General features: G+C 43.7%; 1 protein-coding gene across 1 annotated transcript; it reads left to right on the plus strand.

The window, feature by feature from the left end:
* Window positions 1–281: 281 nt before the first annotated feature.
* On the plus strand, window positions 282–8,304 carry LOC138769216 (uncharacterized). Its single transcript, XM_069947537.1, has 2 exons — window positions 282–370; window positions 5,109–8,304. Exon 2 carries the CDS (start codon window positions 5,194–5,196, stop codon window positions 6,202–6,204), a length of 1,011 nt encoding a protein of 336 aa, XP_069803638.1. The 5' UTR covers window positions 282–370; window positions 5,109–5,193; the 3' UTR covers window positions 6,205–8,304.
* The last annotated feature ends 8,513 nt before the right edge of the window (window positions 8,305–16,817 follow it).

A 16,817-nucleotide genomic window follows, 5' to 3' on the forward strand; every position in this document is an offset into this window, starting at 1 on the left:
CCATTACCCCAGCTTGCATCCATGATGGGAGTTGTAGTCCCCCTTACCCCAGCTTCCATCCATGCTGGGAGTTGTAGTCCCCCTGCTGTTATGCAATGTCCCTGGGCAGCTGGTGTCAGTATAGAGGGGCAGGAGGGATGTGTAGGGGCTGGGGAGGAGGAGGAGGAGAGGCTGGCACATTCTCACAGGACGCACTAGGGTTAAGTAAGGTGAACGCTCAGCCTCAGCTGAACTCTGTAGGGCAGGGAGAGAAAGCCGCACACTGTGTATATACAGCGATAGTGAGAGACAGCAGAGCATGAGACACCCGGGGAGACTGCAACAAGCACCCTGCTCCTGCTGCTGCCTGCTCCGGGACCCTCTGCCACAGGTACACCGGGAGGGGGCGCCACCGGACAACGGGGGAATACAGGGCTGCACAGGGGGGAATACAGGGCTGCACAGGGGGGAATACAGGGCTGCACAGGGGGGAATACAGGGCTGCACAGGGGGGAATACAGGGCTGCACAGGGGAGAATACAGGGCTGCACAGGGGAGAATACAGGGCTGCACAGGGGGGAATACAGGGCTGCACAGGGGAGAATACAGGGCTGCACAGGGGGGAATACAGGGCTGCACAGGGGGGAATACAGGGCTGCACAGGGGAGAATACAGGGCTGCACAGGGGGGAATACAGGGCTGCACAGGGGGGAATACAGGGCTGCATACAGGGCTGTACAGGGGAGAATACAGGGCTGTACAGGGGAGAATACAGGGCTGCACAGGGGAGAATACAGGGCTGCACAGGGGAGAATACAGGGCTGCACAGGGGAGAATACAGGGCTGCAGAGCTGACACTCTATCAGTGGGGGGGAGTATACAGGGCTGCAGAGCTGATACTCCAACGGGGAGAATACAGGGCTACAGAGCTGACACTCCAACAGAATACAGGGCTGCAGAGCTGACACTCTATCAGTGGGGGGAGAATACAAGGCTGCAGAGCTGACACTCCATTCGTGGGGGGGGGGGGGGGATTAAGTGCTGCAGAGCTGACATTCTAATTTATTATCCCTATATTGGTAGAGCTGACAACAATAAAATGTTACTGTTCTATAGTAATAGGGGAAATTAGGACACTGCAGAGCTGACACTCTAACTGCAGGGTGCTCTCACTGAGGTATAGGGGGAGATGTAGGTGCTGCAGAGCTGACACTCCAACTGCAGGGTGCTCTCACTGAGGTATAGGGGGAGAAGTAGGTGCTGCAGAGCTGACACGCCAACTGCAGGGTGCTCTCACTGAGGTATAGGGGGAGAAGTAGGTGCTGCAGAGCTGACACTCTATGATTCTCATACAGTAGATGGGAGAGCTGACACTCTAATATATAACTTATGTTATAATAGTAGAGCTGACACTCTAATATATAACTGACATTCTTATGGTATAATAGTAGAGCTGACACTCTATTATATAACGGACACGCTTATGTTATAATAGTAGAGCTGACACTAATATGTAACGGACACACTTATGCTATAATAGTAGAGCTGACACCCTAATATATAACTGACACTCTTATGTTTTAATGGTAGAGCTGACACTCTAATATATAACTAAAACTCATGTTATAATAGTAGAGCTGATGCTCTAATATATAACGGACACTTTTATGTTATAATAGTAGAGCTGACACTCTAATATATAACAGACACTTTTATGTTATAATAGTAGAGCTGACACTCTAATATATAACAGACACTTTTATGTTATAATAGTAGAGCTGACACTAACAGCAGGGAACTGTGATGTATGAGGGGAGAAGTATGTGCTGCAGAGCTCACACTCTAATCTAATTCTTACATAGCAACTGTAAAGATGACGCTCTAGTGTGTGACTGACACTCTGTGATTCTTACATAGTTATGAGAGAGTAGACACTCTAATAGGTGACTGCTAAATGTAAGGGAGGAGAATGGTATACTGCGGAGCTGACACTCCAGTATGTTATTCTGATACAGTAAAAAGAAAGTTAAGAGAAGAGAAAGTTAGCTCTCTAATTTGTGACTGCTTAATAGTAAGAAAGGAAATTAGGAAGAGCTAACACTCTAATCTGTGATTCTTATATAGTATTGTGAGAGCTGGCACTCTAATCTGTGATTCTTATAATGATAGAGCTGACACTCTAATCTGTGATTCTTATATAGTAATGTGAGAGCTGGCACTCTAATCTGTGATTCTTATATAGTTATGTGAGAGCTGGCACTCTAATCTGTGATTCTTATATAGTAATGTGAGAGCTGGCACTCTAATCTGTGATTCTTATATAGTTATGTGAGAGCTGGCACTCTAATCTGTGATTCTTATATAGTTATGTGAGAGCTGGCACTCTAATCTGTGATTCTTATAATGATAGAGCTGACACTCTAATCTGTGATTCTTATATATTAATGTGAGAGCTGGCACTCTAATCTGTGATTCTTATATAGTTATGTGAGAGCTGGCACTCTAATCTGTGATTCTTATATAGTAATGTGAGAGCTGGCACTCTAATCTGTGATTCTTATAATGATAGAGCTGACACTCTAATCTGTGATTCTTATATATTAATGTGAGAGCTGGCACTCTAATCTGTGATTCTTATAATGATAGAGCTGACACTCTAATCTGTGATTCTTATATAGTAATGTGAGAGCTGGCACTCTAATCTGTGATTTTTATATAATTATGTGAGAGCTGGCACTCTAATCTGTGATTCTTATATAGTAATGTGAGAGCTGGCACTCTAATCTGTGATTCTTATATAGTAATGTGAGAGCTGACACTCTAATCTGTGATTCTTATATAGTAATGTGAGAGCTGACACTCTAATCTGTGATTGTTATATAGTAATGTGAGAGCTGGCACTCTAATCTGTGATTCTTATATAGTAATGTGAGAGCTGGCACTCTAATCTGTGATTCTTATATAGTAATGTGAGAGCTGGCACTCTAATCTGTGATTCTTATATAGTAATGTGAGAGCTGGCACTCTAATCTGTGATTCTTATATAGTAATGTGAGAGCTGGCACTCTAATCTGTGATTCTTATATAGTAATGTGAGAGCTGGCACTCTAAAAGGTGCAAACTCTGATCTATAGGGAAGAATAAGGTGCTGCAGATCCGACACTCTATTCTATAAACTTTATAATGATAGAGTTGACACTCTAATATGCGACTGCTCTATAGTAAGGGAGAGGAATAACATACTGCGGAGCTGGCACTCTAGATAGCACTCTAATCTGTGACTACTATGTAGTAAGGAGGGAAATTAGGATAGAGCAGAGCTGACACTCTGATCTGTGATTCTTCTATAGTAATGAATGTTGTCACTCTAAAATGTGACCGCTATATAGTGAAAGGGAGGGATAAATAGGATACAGAGCTGACACTGTAATGTGACCACTCTATAGTAGGAGAAGCAGCTTCTTCCTATACAGTAGTGGGTGCTGCAGAGCTGACACTCTAATCTGTGACAGCCGTAGACTGCTCTCGGGTGATGTCTGCCGTCTACGTTGCCTGTATAACTCGTATCTTTAGAGATGACACACCCAGGTTTGATTTTCTGTTTCATAACATGAATCTGCTGCTTTCCAAGAAATGCATACAGGATTATAAGTAGATGGTAATGTGTGTGCGTCTGCCTCCGGCGGACATATTGCCAGCGCCAAACGTGTTCTCTGGGTCCCAGAAGACAAGTGCGCAGCGGCTGTCTGTTTATTAGGAGATACAGAATAGAAGATGCCTGAGGTCGGCTGGAAGGCCTGGGTATGTAATAAGGAACTGAAGAGAGGGGGATGATGGGAGTTGGAGTTACAGATGGGATAATCTAGGACAGAGGTAGGGAACCTTGGCTCTCCAGCTGTGACAAAACTACAACTCCCATCATGCCTGGACAGCCAAAGCTACTGTCACAAAACTGCTAAAGCTTTGGCTGTCCAGGCATGATGGAAGTTGTAGTTTTGTCACAGCTGGAGAGCTAAGGTTCCCTACCTCTGATCTAGGGTAATGGGTTTGATTAAAGGTCAGAGGTCGACGTTAGGCGAAGATAAGGTTAGGATTAGGGTTCGATATCAGGGATTAGGGCCCGTTCACACTACAGAATTGGCACTGAATACTGCCTGCTATCTGTTTGAATGGTAGGATTGGGGAGCCTCCGCTCTCTGTGCCTCTCCGCTCAAAGGTGCCTTCAGCGGAGAGGCGCGCAAGCCCTCCCATTCAGACACATAGCAGGCAGGATTCAGTGCCGAGTCTACACGGAATTTCGACGCCGATTCCGTAGTGTGAACAGGCCCTTAGGGGTAGGAGCTAGAGTGTGGGTCACAGATCTAGGGTAAGGGGATGGATTTAGGGATAGTGGTCAGGGTTGGGGTTGGTATAGTTAGAATTAGCGTTATATATCTAAGGTTAGAGAAAGAAGTCTAAGTATAAGAGGTAGAGATGGTAAGGTTAGAGACTTGGGGTAATGGTATGGATTTGGTGTTAGGTGAGGGTTGGATGTTTGGGTTTTGGTTAGGTTTGGGGATCTCAGTGATTGAGGTCTAGATGTGAAGGATATTGGTAGAGAACATTGGGGGTTTAGGGTTCACCATCGAGCTCTGTTGTTAATGCTGGAGATGTGGGTCATGGTATTAAGGTTAGGCTTGAAAGACTAGCTCTAGGGTTTGGTTTTTAGATCTTGGTCAAGTATTTTAACGCTAGAGTCAGAGATCAGGGTTGAGGTTACATTGAACATGATCCGAAGTGACGTTATTGACTTTACGACAGTGATATATCTCATTTATTTTACTCTGGGGTTTTCATCCACCAAATGGCTTAAGCTGTGGGACTCTCCATATAACCTGTAGGCCTATGGTGTGGTGGTGGAGGGGCTTTCCATTGGAAAGTCACTTGTTCTTATGGAGACTCCAGATTGTATAAAAATAATCGTAATGCTGTGATTTCCCTGTGGGGGCACGGCAATAAAGGATAAAGAACATACAGCTGACCATATATTAATATGTACAATGTCCTATATGTCATATCTGCCAGAAATATCATAATATAAACCAATGTTCCTTTACTTTGTGACTGATTCGCTCTCTTGTTTTCCACAGGACTTTGCTCTTTGACCTCCACCTGTCCTCAATCCTGGCTCAACTCAGTGACCTCTCCCCTCCATCCCTCTCCCCTCACCCTAATATGAATGGTCAGATGCCTTGCTCCACCTCTGAAGATCTGTCCCCTCAACAGGCCCCTCCCACTCTTGAACCCTATGCCCCTCCTCCTCCTTCAGCTTCCGTACAGAACACTCTTGAAGACACCTCATCTCCAGGATCCCTCCTCTCCGGTTCCGGCCTCCTTCTTGCTCGTTCTCTCCTCGGCCGTCGGAGTACTTCTACTTCACCAACTAACTCACCATCGGCTTGTAACCTTCGCCGCCGGCGAGAATTCACTCCAGATGAAAGAAAAGATGAAAATTACTGGGACAAACGGAAGAAGAACAATGAAGCAGCTAAACGCTCAAGAGAGAAACGTCGGGCTGGGGACCTCGCCCTAGAGGGTCGCGTCATTGCTCTTCTAGAGGAGAATGCAAGGCTACGAGCCGAGTTACTTGCTCTTCGATTCCGCTTCGGCCTGGTACGAGATCCATGTGAAGAAGCTCGTGGGACATATGCACAACCGTGTGGCCTTCTTGACCGCACCCCGCCCAATCCTCCTCCTCCGATGCCTCACTCAGAAGACTCTGGATTCTCCACTCCCAGTGTAGGCAGTCCAGTTTTCTTTGAAGACAGAGTTCCTGAACAGGAAGTTCAAACGTTGCCACCGTCAACCATAAATTATTATGGTTCTGTCCCACAAGAGACTGTAGAAAATCCTCGAGGTAGGCTTGAGACTCTTCCTGACACATATAAAAGCCTCCCACACAAGTTGAGGTTTAAGGCCTGTGCTCCCTGTGAGGAGGTACCTCATGTTGCCGCACCCGTCTCTAGAGATATGAACAATTTTCCTACTGAAGTGCCCCAAGGGTTCCCACAGCAACCAATGGCTTGCCCTCGGGGACGGTGGGGAAACCAAGGTCAAGATGGAGCCCCTGCTCAGGGTGTAGAAAGCACCGAACTGAGGTCCCAACTTGCCTCGCTCTCCGCAGAGGTGGCCCAGCTGAAGAGAATTTTTTCAGAGCAGGTGATGGGTCGGAGTGGACCTGACTAGTACTGTAAGCTACTCATGAGCCATGAATCTGTGCATATTACTAACCAGAAATACTTGATAGACTTATTACAAAAGCCACACAACTGGTTTCCTCTAGTTACCTACAACGCGTTGGCTGCTCCACATAAGAAGGCAATGATATCATGAGCCTGGTGCTAGAAAGACATAACTTCCCTTGCCAAAGGACACTGAAGCTGTTCGGTGGTTGAGCTACACAATGGACTGATGTGACCTCTTTTCCTCTGTTGGAGAGAACGCGTAATGTAATACTGTCTGGAACAAGAAGGAAAGAAAAAAAAAACTCTTTGTGTTTTTTTGTGTCACGCTGCCAAAATTTTTTGATGATACGTCCTGATGCAATTTCTTCACAATCTATCTCCCAGTACATAAGTGGAGGCCTAGCGTCCTCCTGACATTGTCACTCCCTTACTGTCACCTCAATGCCGTCACTATGGCAGAACATTGCCGCAGCTTCTCCTCTACTGGCAGATGATGTCAGAAGAAAAATATGTCCGTTTGTGAGAGTCATGTGTGTCTGTGATCTATGAATTATTCACCGAAATTTATACCAGTCCTTTATCGTGTCCATATTTCAATGGTTGTTACTTGTACTGTGTGTTGCCACAACTTTTTGGATTTTTAACTTTTTTTTAACCAAACCAGCTCTATATCAAGGTGTGTGTGAGGGAGATGAACATGGACCCTTCTAAGTAGGCGAAGATGTAAATTATATAGAATTATCGCCTAAGGGTCATATACCATTGTTCTGAAAGGTGCTACATCACACAGGCCCAGTAGACATTTGGCTGGTCCTAGTATCTTCTGTCTGTGCATTTTATATACCTCGTGATTATTTTTTACCTTACGTCTTCTGATAATCTTCCTCAGATACCAATGTTTTTACTTCCTCCAGGTCCTTGTCTCTTGACCTTCTGCAATTGGGATTCTCCACTATCCCACTCTAGTCCTAGTGTCATAATCTGTCTGGCCAAGGCTGACATGGTGGCCAACTTTATTCCGGTGTTTAATCAATTCTGCCATTGCCTGCGTGGGTAAGGGCATGTACAAACCTTCCTTCCTAAAAGAAACTTCATTGGTGGCATCACCAAACATTAGCCTTACACTGTCTCCAGCTTGGTCTCTCACACCATGTCCGGGTCTCTACATCTCTCTCACATTGACCAACATCTATGGTCTCCAAAATTTCATAGTTGAACTTCTGTTTCAAGCTCCTTCTGCCATATTGCTCTGAAGCCACCAACTCATGCCACCATACTATCTTCCCAGGTCTCCAACTGATCCCAAGAGATATGAACTCACATCCAGTAGTGGATATGAAATTTCCAAAAGTGGTTGGGGGGGGGGGGGTCTGGTAATGGCTATGTTGAAAACTGGTCTTTGTTACCAGGACTAGATGGCTGTACCAAAAAAAAGCATGACCTGTTGCTGTAACGTTCCACCAGCTATTCCTGCCTTGTAGCCATGGAAGTAGCTTCTTCACTCCATTGAAGCCATGATCCATAGACTATTGGCAGTAGCTTCTTCAGGCCAGAACTTTGTGTTTCCTTATCCTTTATCACCTTGACACTAATTTCTTCTTCCTCAGCTCCCATCATCTTCATCCTCAACTGCATGTTGAAGTGTTCTTAGATCACCACTATGTCCTCCATCTTCCCCATGGTTGTAATATGCTGTCTGGTGGCCCAGGGGTGAAGGTGGCACAATGCATCTCCCATCCACTGGTGTTCATCATGATGGATGGCATGTGGACAATTATTTAGCTGCCCCCTCCAATCAGTCCTTAGCTTGCTTATACATATACCTCCGCCAAACACTCGCTTGCCATATCCGGCCACTACCCTGTCCAGTGATTGGATCATGTGGGTTCCTGAGACCCCCCCTTCCCATAGGGTAGCTGCCCACCCCCATATTCCTCCCGTGATCTTACCTTTCTTCTTTATTTTGGTTGCCAATCTTGCTTAGGGTACAGGGGCTAGACGGGATCCTATATACCCCTCACCCCACCTACATATTATGTGAACATACACTACACCTGTCCATACCTGATCTGTGTAAATAAAGAAATGAATTGTTTTACAGTATAGTCGTCTTGTTTCTTTCACTTCTGGAAACCTTTAAAACTTGGGAAGAAGTGTGAACGGTAGGTATTGGAACCAATGGTGGCCCATCATGGATCAGCTATGATAAGCCAAATCGATGGTCTGCAAAAGTTGGCTCATCGGCTACTTAAGAACTACAACTCCCAGCATGCTGTGACAGCCATAGCTTCCCGTACAGTTGCTGTAGTGAATCATAAGTTGTTAGGTGGAGTTACATCATGTTATATAATGGGTGTTTTCTATCACTGTATAATATCTGGCGCACACACTGGGCGTGGTGTCCTCTATGAACCCAGCAGATAGGAGGCTGGTATCTTGCTGGGATCTGGTGTTACACCCCAATGTCTTCTCCACATCATTACCTTGCATTTAATATTCAAGCATTCTATACCTAACAGACTGTCTTAAAGGGGATCTTCACTATGTTATCTGGCAAGCTGGGACACCTCCAAGTGCAAGAACACCGGAGTCATGGTGCTCATAAAGGACCGAAACCGCTATGACAGCAGCTGGAGGTTTTCATTACAAATACACCCCTCATTGCCAACTGACCCCCCACCACCCCGCCCCAGGACTGGTGCCCCATAAGATTACCATAGGAAAAGCTGCGATGTCTGTTTACACAGGTTATATCATAATTTGGAATGATTTCCTAATAATACCGCACCCTTATGTAACCTCAGAGGGAACCAGGAGTTACATCACCGCTTACATAAAGACGCTGATAGCGAGCCGATATCTCATCAACAGGAAAGAGACAAAGAGTAAGAAAGTGACTGAACAGTACTAAGAAAGTGACTGAACAATACTACTGTATAATACTAAGAAGGTGACTGAACAATACTAAGCAAGTGGCCAACAATACTGCCGTATAATACTAAGCGAGTGAACTAACAATACTACTGTATAATACTAAGAAGGTGACTGAACAATACTAAGCAAGTGGCCAACAATACTGCCGTATAATACTAAGCAAGTGAACTAACAATACTACTGTATAATACTAAGAAGGTGACTGAACAATACTAAGCAAGTGGCCAACAATACTGCCGTATAATACTAAAGGCCCTATTCCACGGAACGATTATCGTTCGTATTCGGCCGATATCGGCCGATACGGACGATAATCGTCCGGTGGAATAGAGTGCAACGATCAGCCGACATCGTTCATGTCGGCTGATCGTTGCAGTCGCTTCTTTTTCAACATGTTGAAAAACAAGCGACTGATATAGCAGCGATCTGCTGCCGTCGCTCCGTTGAATAGGAGCATCGGCAGCAGATGCTGCTGTATCCTATGGGCTGCCCGGACGATCAGCGATCCCCCGGGCAGCCCCCTCGCAGCTCCCCGCCGCCCCTCCCGCACTCACCCGCTCGCTGCAGCCGCGTTGAATAGCGGTGGCAGCGAGCGGGGAACGAGGAGCAAGCGAGCGCTGAGAGCGCTCGTTTGCTCCTCTAAACGACCTGTGGAATAGGGGCATAAGTGAGTGAACTAACAATACTACTGTATAATACTAAGAAGGTGACTGAACAGTACTAAGCAAGTGGCCAACAATACTGCCGTATAATACTAAGAAGGTGACTGAACAGTACTAAGCAAGTGGCCAACAATACTGCCGTATAATACTAAGCGAGTGAACTAACAATGCTACTTTATAATACTAAGAGAGTAACCTAAAAATACTACTGTATAATACTATTAAGGTAACTGAACAGTACTAAGAAAGTGACCAACAATACTGCCGTATAATACTAAGAGAGTAACCTAACAATACTACTGTATAATACTAAGAAAGTGACTGAACAATACTACTGTATAATACTAAGAAAGTGACTGAACAATACTACTGTATGATACTAAGAAAGTGACCTAACAATACTGCCGTATAATACTAAGAAAGTAACCTAACAATACTACCGTATAATACTAAGAAAGTGACCTAACAATACTGCCGTATAATACTAAGAAAGTAACCTAACAATACTACCGTATAATACTAAGAAAGTGACCTAACAATACTGCCGTTTAATACTAAGAAAGTGACCTAACAATACTACCGTATAATACTAAGAAAGTGACCTAACAATACTACCGTATAATAATAAGCAAGTCACCTAACAATACTACCGTATAATACTAAGAAAGTAACCTAACAATGCTACCATATAATAAGAAAGTGACCTAACAATACTACCGTATAATACTAAGAAAGTGACTGAACAATACTACTGTATAATACTAAGAAAGTGACTGAACAATACTACTGTATGATACTAAGAAAGTGACCTAACAATACTGCCGTATAATACTAAGAAAGTAACCTAACAATACTACCGTATAATACTAAGAAAGTGACCTAACAATACTGCCGTTTAATACTAAGAAAGTGACCTAACAATACTACCGTATAATACTAAGAAAGTGACCTAACAATACTACCGTATAATAATAAGCAAGTCACCTAACAATACTACCGTATAATACTAAGAAAGTAACCTAACAATGCTACCATATAATAAGAAAGTGACCTAACAATACTACCGTATAATACTAAGAAAGTGACTGTACAATCCTACTGTATAATACTAAGAAGGTGACTGAACAATACTAATGTATAATACTAAGAAAATGACCTAACAATACTACCGTATAATACTAAGATAGTGACCTAACAATACTACTGTATAATAAGCAAGTGACCTAACAATACTACCAAGAAAGTGACCAAACAATACTAAGCAAGTGACCTAACAATACTATGTATAATACTAAGAAGGTGACCGAACAACACTACCATATAATACTAAGAAAGTGACCAAACAATACTACCGTATAATACTAAGAGAGTGAGCAAACAATACTACTGTATAATACTAAGAAAGTGACCAAGCAATACTACTGGATAATACTAAGAGAGTGACCAAACAATACTATTGTATAATACTAAAGTGACCAAACAATACTACCGTATAATAATAAGCAAGTGACCTAACAATACTACCGTATAATAATAAGCAAGTGACCTAACAATTCTATCGTATAATACTAAGGGAGTAACCTAACAATTCTACCGTATAATACTAAGAAGGTGACCAAACCACACTACCGTATACAGTACTACTAAGAAAGTGACCAAACAATACTACCGGATAATACTGAGAAAGTGACCTAAGAGGAGGAAGAAGAAAGTGACAACAATGCCAAGAGAGTGTCCCAACCAAACCTTCTCCTATGTCACTATCCTTACCTACCAAACCTTCTCCTATGTCACTATCCTTCCCTACCAAACCTTCTCTTATGTCAATATCCTTACCTACCAACCCTTCTCCTATGTCAGTAACCTTACCTACCAAACCTTCTCCTGTGACTATCCTTACCTACCAAACCTTCTCCTATGTCACTATCCTTACCTACCAAACCTTCTCCTGTGACTATCCTTACCTACCAAACCTTCTCCTATGTCACTATCCTTACCTACCAAACCTTCTCCTATGTCACTATCCTTACCTACCAAACCTTCTCCTATGTCACTATCCTTACCTACCAAACCTTCTCCTATGTCACTATCCTTACCTACCAAACCTTCTCCTATGTCACTATCTTTACCTACCAAACTTTCTCCTGTGACTATCCTTACCTACCAAACCTTCTCCTATATCACTATCCTTACCTACCAAACCTTCTCCTATGTCACTATCCTTACCTACCAAACCTTCTCCTATGTCACTATCCTTACCTACCAAACCTTCTCCTATGTCACTATCCTTACCTACAAAACATTCTCCTATGTCACTATCCTTACCTACCAAACCTTCTCCTATATCACTATCCTTACCTACCAAACCTTCTCCTATGTCACTATCCTTACCTACCAAACCTTCTCCTATGTCACTATCCTTACCTACCGAACCTTCTCCTATGTCACTATCCTTACCTACCAACCCTTCTCCTATATCACTATCCTTACCTACCAAACCTTCTCCTATGTCCCTATCCTTATCCACCCAACCTTCTCCTATGTCACTATCCTTACCTACCAAACCTTCTCCTATATCACTATCCTTACCTACCAAACCTTCTCCTATGTCACTATCCTTACCTACCAAACCTTCTCCTATATCACTATCCTTACCTACCAAACCTTCCCCTATATCACTATCCTTACCTACCAATCCTTCTCCTATGTCACTATCCTTACCTACCAAACCTTCTCCTATGTCACTATCCTTACCTACCGAACCTTCTCCTATGTCACTATCCTTACCTACCAAACCTCCTCCTATGTCACTATCCTTACCCACCAAACCTTCTCCTATATCACTATCCTTACCCACCAAACCTTCTCCTATGTCACTATCCTTACCTACCAAACCTTCTCCTATGTCACTATCCTTACCTACCAAACCTTCTATGTCACTATCCTTACCTTATCCTTCTCCTATGTCACTATCCTTACCTACCAAACCTTCTCCGATGTTACTTATAAACATATTAAAAAGAATAGTGCTAAGATCCCTAAAAGGTATTTTCATTTTACATTATTTTGTAAGCAATAGACACCAGTAATACACTCACCACAGAGAGAGGGCAGTGGAGAGACTTGGCAGAAAGAATCCCATTCCTCTGCACTGCCACCACAGGAGAGATGAAGTATTACACAATGTCTACTGAAATCAATGGACTGTCCATGTAATATACATGGACATGCTGGGTCCTCCACACTGAGAGACACGCTTGCTGATTAGGAGTTCCCTAATGGGGGTCATTGAAAAGAGTCTTTTTAAACAGGAAACCCCTTTTAAGGCTAAGAGCATGTACATAAGTTCACGAAATGGCACAATTAGTGAGTAAAACTTCTATTATCATTATCATTATTGGAGATTCCTGCAGCTAAGGGCACTGGTGTTATAAGAGAGGAGCAGCGCTATATTGATTCTCTTATGATGTTTAGCGTTTATTGAAAATTGCTGTAAGTCAACTCCACTTCTAGCCACTAGATGGCGTTGAATCTACACGCAGAAATTCGAGGAATTTTAACGGCCGCAGGAATTTTAGACATGTTCCTCAGTGATCTGTGAATAACATAGTGGAAAGTGAATGTGTCATCTCCTGTTAGGAGTCATCCTATGGAAAATCAGGAGACCGCAGCAGCTCGGAGTGCTGGACAATGCAACGCATATAGGAGCGGTCCGCAATCCACAATCTGCAGCATACAGGCTACCTTCTATAGATTCAGCACTCCTTACATACTATGTGCTGCTGTGAGAATTCATGACCTTACTGGACAAATGTATTGTTGTCCAGTTCATAGTTGTGCATGATAGAAGAAAAAAAAACTAAAAATAATAATGATTAGGCCATCAGGTCAGAGTTACCCCTGTATACGCAGCCTGGAAGGGGGAGCGACTTATATAATAAGTTCAGAGGTCATGACGATGATTGTGTATATATAGTATACATATAGTGTCAGGCAGGTGTGTGTGTGTGTCGGGGGGGGGTGGGGGTAGTCATACTTTGTGTGGAAAGAATTGCTCCTTTGTTATACACAGGAAGGCGTCCTATAACACCGCAGTCATTCATAGGTAAGTCATTCGCAGGTAAGTGACAGCGGCCAACCACAATCATCACGGAGGTCAATGGAAGAAATGGCACTAAACTCCCTAGTGTAACACTTATATACTGGAGGAGAACTGCCCCACCAGTGTACATTACATAAGTGTGTCCACGCCTGATTCTAACATGCACAATCCCTTTGTTCTTGGAGAGATAAGCGGTGTATGGTTCGCCATATTCATCCCGCATGGTTCGCCATATTCATTCCACATGGTTCGCCATATTCATCCCGCCTGGTTCGCCAATTTTTCATTTCACATTTCAGAGGAAGGATCGGACAGTATCTACTTTTAAATTGATATCTTATGGCATACCAGAGCTAGGCCATATGCCAGTAGTACATAACCATGGACCTCCTTTCCCTTACCTCTCTGGCCAGTCAAAGCACATACTGCTCTCTGCTCTGCCATGACATAGTGCTGGGGAAAGTACAGTGGACTGAACAGGCCTGCAATGTGCTGGGAGATGATTTACACAGTACAGCACTAGATGGGATGTGGGTGAAAATAAAACAACAGCATCAGCATCACAGCAACAAAAAGGGTTACACTAAGCACTGATCTGCTACTGGTATGGCGGTTATTATACTGAAGCACTTTATAGCTTTATGGTTGTTGAGAGATGAGAAGGAAGCCTTGATTTACCTTTGAGAAACATTGTGGATCATCCCACATTACAGCCCACACTTTCTCAGGCTAAACTAAGCACTGCCAGAGACAGATTTTCCTGAACAACAGGCTGTGGACGGAGGATTTCAAAATAGGGAGACACCTAGTGTCCAAAACTTTAAAACTCTTTTTCTGGGGTAGGGATACATTTTGGGGTGAGGATACATTTTTTTTTATAAATGAAACGATTTGCAGAAAAGTTAGGAATCAGCTAGACTATCACATAGGGAGAAGTTGTTAAAGTGACATTGACCATTTACAAGTATTAAACCCCAGATTACAGAGAGGGCCCCTGAGGCACATGTACTCACTACAACTCTTCTGGTTAGCATCTCACAGCCATAGAGATACACTACAGGATTCAGGCTGCCTGCAGCAACCCCCACAGGCCCCACAGCAGTTGCATGGTCTGCATTGTGGATACTGATATGTACCAGACAATGGGAATGGGGTTATATATAACCTTTCTACATGAGATCTTGTCATCTACCCTTTTATTCCTCTGTTTCAGTTCTGCCTCTAGAAAAGCTGGGTGAACATGGTTGCTTCACATGAATGGTCACCCAACCTTCTCAGAATATCAAATGCCCAAATTCTACAACTTTCTATTATACAAAGTCCTGCGGTGTTCCGTTCTCCCAGACCCCTGGCGCCTGAGTGACGTCACTAGCGTGTCAGTAAGCTGGGAGAGCGGAAGGACAAAGGACTGCGCCAGCTGCCCGATCTGTGAGCTCTAGCCACCATGGAGGCAGACCATGTTTCTCTAGGGGACCCTCTGTCGCACAGGCCCCATTGCAGTCGCATGGTCTGCTTCCATGGTGGTTACACCACTGAGTTGCGGACACTGTTCCATTGATCTCTAAGCGACAGTCCAATTCTATAAATGGTAAAAAACGGCAGTGCAGGTGTCATAGTACCTCTAATATCTATCTCCTATCTATCTATCTATCTATCTATCTATCTATCTCCTATCTATCTATCTATCTATCTATCTATCTATCTATCTATCTATCTATCTCCTATCTATCTATCTATCTATCTAAGCAGCACCTCTGACGGCTGTAGTACTACAATTCCCATCATGCACTGCCTATCGGGGCTTCTTACACAACATGTGGACAGATACTGGTTACCTAACTCCACTTAATAAGCTTCTTATAAAACCCAGCCCACACCTATTCCATGCAGCCGCACATAACAGCTCAGCTACATCGGATGGAAATGACACAAATTGTTTAATTGCGCCTCCTGGAGAGGATGAGAGTTACATATGGGAAAGAGAGCCCTCACTCCCCTCACCCTGACTCCCCTCACCCTGACTCCCCTCACCCTGACTCCTCCTGTGCCCCCTCCTCTCTGCAGTCACTCAGCCTCTTTGTCTTATATTTCCACTGCTTACATGACCTACATCTTTCAATCCAGGTCAAGCCAGCGGCATGTGACGGAGCAGAGCGCCAGCTAAGTGCAGAACAGCTGCCCCGTAACATAACGTAACAGGCTGCGGGCACACACTGTCCCCGGCTGGAGTGTAAGCTCTGCAGCACTGCCGTCACACTATCAGTAGTATTATGTGTTCACCATCCTGCAGTCACTATACAGTAATATTATGTGGGCAACTGCTTTAAGGACTATGTAGTCATAGTATTATATGGCCACTGTATGGCAGTTCTATATGGCACTGTATGGCAGTTCTATATGGCACTGTATGGCAGTACTATATGGCCACTGTATGGCAGTTCTATATGGCACTGTATGGCAGTATTATATGGTCACTGTATGGCAGTTCTATATGGCCACTATATGGCATTATTATATGGTCACTGTATGGCAGTTCTATATGGGCATTGTATGGCAGTATTATATGGCCACTGTATGGCAGTTCTATATGGCACTGTATGGCAGTATTATATGGTCACTGTATGGCAGTTCTATATGGCACTGTATGGCAGTATTATATGGTCACTGTATGGCAGTATTATATGGCACTGTATGGCAGTATTATATGGCCACTGTATGGCAGTATTATGTGGCCACTGTATGGCATTATTATATGGCCACTGTATGGCAGTATTATACGGCCACTGTATGGCAGTATTATATGGCCACTGTTTGGCAGTATTATATGGCCACTGTATGGCAGTATTATATGGCTACTGTATGGCAGTATTATATGGCTACTGTATGGCAGTATTATATGGTCACTGTATGGCATTA

The sequence above is a fragment of the Dendropsophus ebraccatus genome, chromosome 1 (assembly GCF_027789765.1).
Source record: "Dendropsophus ebraccatus isolate aDenEbr1 chromosome 1, aDenEbr1.pat, whole genome shotgun sequence".
Taxonomy (NCBI): domain Eukaryota; kingdom Metazoa; phylum Chordata; class Amphibia; order Anura; family Hylidae; genus Dendropsophus; species Dendropsophus ebraccatus.

Excerpts from the sequence above, each read along its gene's own strand:
- LOC138769216 (XM_069947537.1), top strand. The coding sequence starts at position 5,194 with ATGAATGGTCAGATGCCTTGCTCCACCTCTGAAGATCTGTCCCCTCAA.